This window comes from Malus domestica, chromosome 17 (assembly GCF_042453785.1).
Source record: "Malus domestica chromosome 17, GDT2T_hap1".
NCBI classification, from domain to species: Eukaryota; Viridiplantae; Streptophyta; class Magnoliopsida; order Rosales; family Rosaceae; genus Malus; species Malus domestica.
In genome coordinates this window covers 19,674,360-19,681,664 of record NC_091677.1, presented here as the reverse complement: position 1 = coordinate 19,681,664, position 7,305 = coordinate 19,674,360, and the positions used below count along the sequence as shown (strand labels likewise).

Genomic DNA, 7,305 nt, shown 5'->3' with positions numbered 1-7,305 from the left:
TAAATGAGCCTACAGTCTAAAGACATTACTCATATTCATAGCGGAAACAACTTTATCTACTAAAAGTGTTGCAACCAGTAACACTAGAGTCAATGTAACAAGTAAATTAGAATTGTACTCCAACATTACCTAAGTTGCCTTGTTCGTGGGCATGTCCGAGTAATAGTAGTACGGGAAGGATTGAGGAAGGAAGTTGGGATAGAAAAATTTGAGTCAATAGGATGAAATTAGTTTGAAATGGAGGAGAACAATAAAAAACAGTTGCTAGTTTTGAGGAAAGAAAAATGATTGTCATTCTTTTATATATATTTTTAATGAAAGAACTAAGTCACTTAGTACTACTTATAATAGTCATGATGGGCGAAAGTAGGCCAATAAGGGAAATTTTTGGGTTTCGTTTAGGTAGTTGCCGACCCATGCTCTATGGGTCTGGCTCCGGGGCTAATGGAGATAAATCCCAAACTTCATGTGTCAAATTGATCATCTGCGTAAAAGTTATAGGAGGATATATAATAGTAAGTTTCAATTTCAACAAAACAAAAAGGCCTAATCGGATAAACAGTCATTGTGGTGATAAGATAATCGGAAGATAGCTCTCATGATAAATAAATTAGGATTTAAACTCTCGTGGTAGAGTCCGTTAGCAAATTTAGTCCAAAATTAATTTTTTCATTACTTGACTGTTAAATATAGGGATAAAAATGTATTTTAACGTGTACGCCTTCTTCTTCATCCCTCTGCGTTTCATCTGTTTATATCTTAAAACAACCCCTACCAGAAAACCACATAAAATAAACCATGATCATTAATCTCTCAGCTTCTCCACCCTCCTCTTCTTTCTCTCTCATCAAGTTATCCAATTCCAAATCGCCCATGTGTGATTTTCCATCAAAACCCAAAACCTCTATCTTCTTCCATTTGCTGCTAATTTTCTTCACCAGACCTTGGTTTTCACTGCAAGGATCGATTTTTCATTGAAAATGGCAGGTGCCCACATGGGAAAAGGTTCAAGTTTAAGACTTGTGCGATTCTTGGGTTCGACTCTGGCAACTTTGAAAGTGCTCAGTTGGTTTTGGAGGCAGCTGCAGTGTTAACGGCCATAATTATTGTCCATGAGAGCGGTCACTTCGTTGCAGCTTATCTCCAAGGCATTCATGTAAGCAAATGGAAGAAGATGGAGGTTTTGGGTGGTGGTTTTTGGGTTTTGATGGAAAATCAGAGATGGGTGATTTGGAATTGGATAACTTGATGAGAGAGAAAGAAGAGGAGGGTGGAGAAGTTGAGAGATTAATGATCATGGTTTATTTTCTGTGGTTTTCTGGTAGGGGTTGTTTTAAGATATAAATAGATGAAATACAGAGGGAGGAAGAAGAAGGCGTACAAGTTAAAATACATTTTTATCCTTGTATTTAACAGACAAGTAACGGAAAAATCAATTTTGGACCAAATTTGCTAACGGACTCTACCACAAGGGTTTAAATCCTAATTTTTTTACCACAAAAGCTATCTTCTGATTACCTTATCACCACGAGGAATGTTTATCCGATTAGGCCAAACAAAAATACCAAAAGGAAAAAACAAAGGATCTAAACTCGAAATACTAATATTAATTGCATTTATTGATTATATTATTGACCACGATCGACTCTTAAAAAAAATGAGATTTCATTTTAGTCGCATTTCTTGCTGATCCTATTATTTGTTTAGATGTGATTTGGTTACTTCTCGCTTTAGAGACAAATGTTAACATAAATTTTTTAATATACAATGATTATTTTACATTAATTAAGGGGCGTGAAATTGGACAAAGCTACACAATGTACTAGTCATAATAATTTGACATCGAATTCGGTATCCATTGATATTGAACTCAAGAGACACCCCTACCACCATTTACAAATAGGAAAGAACATCACTAGATCGTAACGCTAAGTATCACATAATAAACCATATTGTAATTGAATGAATTGCTTTATTATTTGAAAAGTAAAGAAGTTTCGTGTTTTCCATGTTTTGCTATCTCCGTATTTTTTAAATCACATCTTTTTTCCCTCATTAACCAACACTTACGTTGCTTTTATCATCTAAAATCAAAGTGGTTAATTATCACCTAGATGAAAATTAATAAAGTAAATCTAATACATTTTTAAAGTAAAATTTTCTTGAATAAAATGGGATATTGATTGATATTAAACAAATTTAATACATTACAATCCGATGGTATTGAATTGAAACTTTGATATAGTTGATAATAATGGTAATTATGTGTATAAATACGCAAGAGAAGAGGCATGATGACAAATACATTCATTAAGATATTATCGTTACGTGTCAAGTCAATAATATAACACTATATTTTATATTCTCCATATAATATTGTATTTAGACGACACATTGGTGTCTCAACCTTGTGCCCTATTTCTAACCCAAAAACAATGGATTGTATCAAACTCTGTAGGAGAAAGTTTCCTTAGATTTTCTTTTCAATAAGTTAAACTAATATAGATTGCAATGAGAGGAATTCACACCCGACTACCTAAGAGGGAGCCCATCCGTTCTATCTAATATGGTTACGTCCACAGTTGCAAAGTCCAACAAACTTTAGTAAACTCTTATTAATCCTCATTCATTCCTTACAACTTAAATCCTTATCACTTCCAAATCTTCATGGGTTCGTTTGGTATGTAAGATTGAATTTGAATTGATAAATCCTTAATTTAAAGGTATATTAGAGGTGAGGAATGTAAATATTATGAACAACTAGAGAGTAAAAAGATGAATTACTCATGAAAAAAACTTATCCATTCCAATTCTCTTCAAAATTGTAGGATTAGAAGGGATGAGTTTTCTTCATGTCCAATCTTCTTCTAATCCCGTCCAAATAAAAAATCATTCAATTCTATCTTCAACGTGCCTTAAAAATTAAGGAGTAATCCATTACAATCCAATCTGAGCCCTCCCCAATACCCATCATCACCTATTTGTCCTCAGACTCCCAAGTCCCAACCCATTAGTTAGTTTTGTAATTTTCCATTTTGGTATGAACTTTTCATCATTTTCTTTCTCCTTTTGGGTTCTCCTTTGTAACATTGACGTCCATACATGTTAACGTACCTTGAAGTCATTATCACTAATCTCACCTCACACTCATCATCCTCCCAACCACTTTCTTGTACATAAAGTTACCCTTCACTCCTCTTAAAAAAAAAAAAATTAAATAAAAAAAAAACTTTCCAATAATTTTTTTTGGGGTAAATAGGCTTATTGCCAATTTTGTTGGGTTGGGGAACCCCCTTTATCATACTGATGAAAAAGAGTTGATTTTTTGTATGATGGCATGGTTTGAATTCAGGCAGTGGTTAATTTAGCATTTAATTTAATAAAATCAATCGTATGACAAAAAAAAAAAACACTTATAAAAAGTTTGGCAATTTTGTATCGCAAGTCAAACTAAAGTTAAGGATGTTAATCCTAACATTAGACTCTTGCTTGTCGGGCTGTCTAGTGTATTGTGATCATCATGTCATCTAAATTTACTCTTAGATATGGCTCAAACTAATTAATTTGTAATAATTAATCTAATGGAAGACTAAACAAATGGGACACTTTGGGTTGTTTTGGGAAAGCAATTAATTAATGTGTTGTTCTTTTGAGTTTAAGATACTTCAACTTGACGTAAAAACTTGTGATGGAGTTGAGGGTTGCCTCTAAGACTGTACATTCAAAGTTTCACAAGTTTTTCCTACTCGTTGCGGCTGCCAACCTTATCATTTGCACTTAAAGTCTCGTTCCCATCGATCTTCTATATCTGCAAACACACACGAAACTAATTGACAAGCTCTCTCTCTCTCTCTCTCTCTCTCTCTCTCTCTCTCTCTCTCTCACCCCAGATTGTTTTGAAGGCGAAAGCTATGGAGGGAAAAGTACATAAGTTTCTCCATGGAACTCTTGAAGCTAACATCTTCCATGCCACACCTTACTCACCACCACCATTCCCCTTCAATGTAAGTATTGTCACAAGCCAGCTATCGTTGTCATTTTTTTGTATGTTTACAATTTTATCAGCAACTATCGTTCATGAGATTTGACTCAGCACACACCTCCTCTAGTAAAGTAGTACCGGTAGAGAAAACCGTCATGTTTTACATATAGTTGTTTACCGTGTAGCTATTGATTATTATAAGTTTCCAATGCATTATACATGCAAGAGGTAGAAGGCTAATTTATCATTCCTTTACCATTTGTTGTCTCAAACTCAAAGAGTTGGGTTTTTGCTCTAACGGAAAATTGTGTGGAAATCTTGTTTTGCAGTGTATTTTTGCCACTGGGAAGCCTGCATATGTGACCATCAAAATAGACAACAAGAAAGTAGCAAAGACGACCCATGAACGAGACCGTGTGTGGAACCAAACCTTTCAAATCCCTTGTGCTTATCCGCCTGATTCGACCATTACCATTACCATGAAAACAAAGTGCTCCATCTTGGGAAAATTTCAAATTCAGGCACATGAGATACTAAACGAAGCAAGTTTTATCAACGGTTTCCTCCCTCTTGTAATCGAAAATGGGAAGCCAAATCCAGAACTCAAGCTCCGGTTCATGTTATGGTTTAAGCCTGTGCAGTTCGAACCAACTTGGGGGACAATAACTGATAATGGTGGATTCAAGGGGCTGAGGAATGCATCATTTCCACAAAGATCCAACAGCCATGTCACTCTTTATCAAGATGCTCACCATTGCTCAACTTTCAACCCTACGCCGGAGTTCTGTGGGACTCCGAGAAGACTATGGGAAAATGTTTACACAGCCATTGAGGGGGCAACACATTTGATTTACATTGCGGGCTGGTCTTTCAATCCTAAAATGGTTCTGGTAAGTAGAATTTCAAAAGCTATAAATTATTACTGTGTCTTTTGTTTTCCGGAGCCTAATATTGTGCTCTTAATTAGGTCAGGGATCTTCAAACAGACAACCTGCGTGCGCGAGGGGTGAAGCTCGGTGAATTACTAAAGCAGAAGGCTGAGGAAGGTGTGGCAGTGAGAGTAATGCTTTGGAATGATGAAACTTCTTTGAAAATCATCAAGAACAAAGGAATAATGGGAACACATGATGAAGATGCATTTTGTTACTTTGCACACACCAAAGTGATATGCAAATTGTGCCCTAGATTGCACCACAAGTTTCCCACAATCTTCTCTCACCATCAGAAAACCATAACTGTAGACATCAAATCTAGCACCAGTGCAAGTGACAGAGAAATCATGAGCTTTGTTGGGGGTCTAGATCTTTGCGATGGGCGCTACGACACAGAGCAACATTCGTTGTTTCAAACCCTCAATACAGAATCACATTGTGCTGATTTCTACCAGACCAACATTTCCGGGGCTAGCCTTCAGAGAGGAGGGCCTAGAACGCCGTGGCATGATGCTCACGCTTGTATAACCGGTGAGGCTGCTTGGGATGTACTAACAAATTTCGAGCAACGATGGACTAAGCAATGTGATCCCTCTTTATTGGTCCCTTCTATCACCTTAACAAGCCTCTTTCAACAGACTTATGCAAGTAAACCCTCTGAGAGGGGCTGGAATGTTCAAGTTCTTAGGTCAATTGACAATGTTTCAGCAGGCCAATTGTTTCAAAACCTAACCGTGGAGCATAGCATTCACGACGCCTACGTTGAAGCAATTAGGAGCGCCGATAAGTTTCTATACATCGAGAACCAGTATTTCATGGGAGGGTGCTATCTGTGGGAGAACGATCAGCATTGTGGATGTAGAAACTTGATCCCCGTTGAAATTGCACTAAAAGTGGTCCATAAGATCAAAGCAAAGGAGAGGTTTGCAGTGTATATTGTGATTCCGATGTGGCCAGAAGGGTTACCTGAGAGTGAATCTGTGCAGGATATACTTCATTGGACTAGAGAGACGATGTCAATGATGTATAAATTGGTTGGAGAAGCCATAAAAGAAAGTGGGGTTGAAGGGCATCACCCGAGAGACTATTTGAACTTCTATTGCCTTGCCAATAGAGAAGTTGAGATCCAAGGGGAGTTTGTTCCCCCTCAATCTCCTTATCATGCAACACAATATTGGAATGCACAAAAGCATAGGAGGTTCATGGTCTATGTTCACTCCAAGCTCATGATAGGTATGTATATAAATTTCAATATTTATTATTTTTAAATAGTTATATATATCGTATTTACCAATTGGCCGCATCTCCTACAGAAGTGAAAACCTACTATTAGATTCACGTAGTTTACAATTTTGTGAGAAACACAATCATTAATTTGATTAGTAAACATAATACATGCACCGTTACTTATTAATTGATTCCAATTTCTACTTTTTCGTCAACTTAAAGTTGAGTAATCCTATATATAGTCCGGCTTCTATTAGAGATATTATCTATAATATGGTACATTTAATAATGTGATCTAAGAAACTTAAATTATTAACGTAATTTCTCTTTGTTGTGGTGCCTACTATGTTCTAGTGGACGATGCATACCTTATCATAGGATCAGCAAACATAAACCAAAGATCCATGGATGGACACCGAGACACTGAGATCGCAATTGGATGCTACCAGTCCGACAATGGCGATAACAAGACGATGGGGAGCTCGAGAGGCGACATTGGAGCATACCGGATGTCATTATGGTATGAACACACAGGTCGTGCCAAAGAATTGTTCAAGCATCCTGAAAGCTTGGAATGCGTGCAGACGATGCGTTTTATCGGAGATCGGATGTGGAAAATTTACAGTGGAGAAGAAGTGATCGACATGGAAGGTGTTCATCTTGTGACATACCCCATAAATATAACAGAGGAAGGATATGTTGAGGACCTTGTGGAAGGTAGTGGTGATCATTTTCCAGATACAAATTCTATGGTGAAGGGCAAGAGATCAAAAGTGATCCCACCAATATTTACTACATAGTCAATTAATTAGCCATTTTTAATATATATATTATTTTTTAATTCTTTTAAGAGTTATTTATCAGAGTCATTGTTTACAGAAAATATAAAACTATACAAAATTTTCATTTGGCAAAACCTTTTGGTTGCGTTGCGTGAATAGGGAGAGTACTATTTTGATGTCAAGATTGCAAAGACTAAATATTAGCCAAATTAGTAATATTTGAGGCATCAAATTGAGTTTACAGAAATTGATGAACCATAGGGTTTGAGAAACTGTGACAACCCGTCCCTGATTTTAAGTTTTATAAATTTTAAAATAGTGATTTTACGAAAATACCCTTGGAGGCGGGAATGTCTGACTTTTGTTGACCATTCGAAGTCAT

General features: G+C 36.5%; 1 protein-coding gene across 1 annotated transcript; it reads left to right on the top strand.

The window, feature by feature from the left end:
- Positions 1 to 3,829: 3,829 nt before the first annotated feature.
- On the top strand, positions 3,830 to 7,057 carry LOC103453554 (phospholipase D alpha 4). The gene is made up of 4 exons (XM_008393094.4): positions 3,830 to 4,004; positions 4,312 to 4,872; positions 4,950 to 6,147; positions 6,496 to 7,057. The coding sequence occupies exons 1-4, from the start codon at positions 3,912 to 3,914 to the stop codon at positions 6,939 to 6,941; spliced, it is 2,298 nt and encodes a 765-aa protein (XP_008391316.2). The 5' UTR covers positions 3,830 to 3,911; the 3' UTR covers positions 6,942 to 7,057.
- The last annotated feature ends 248 nt before the right edge of the window (positions 7,058 to 7,305 follow it).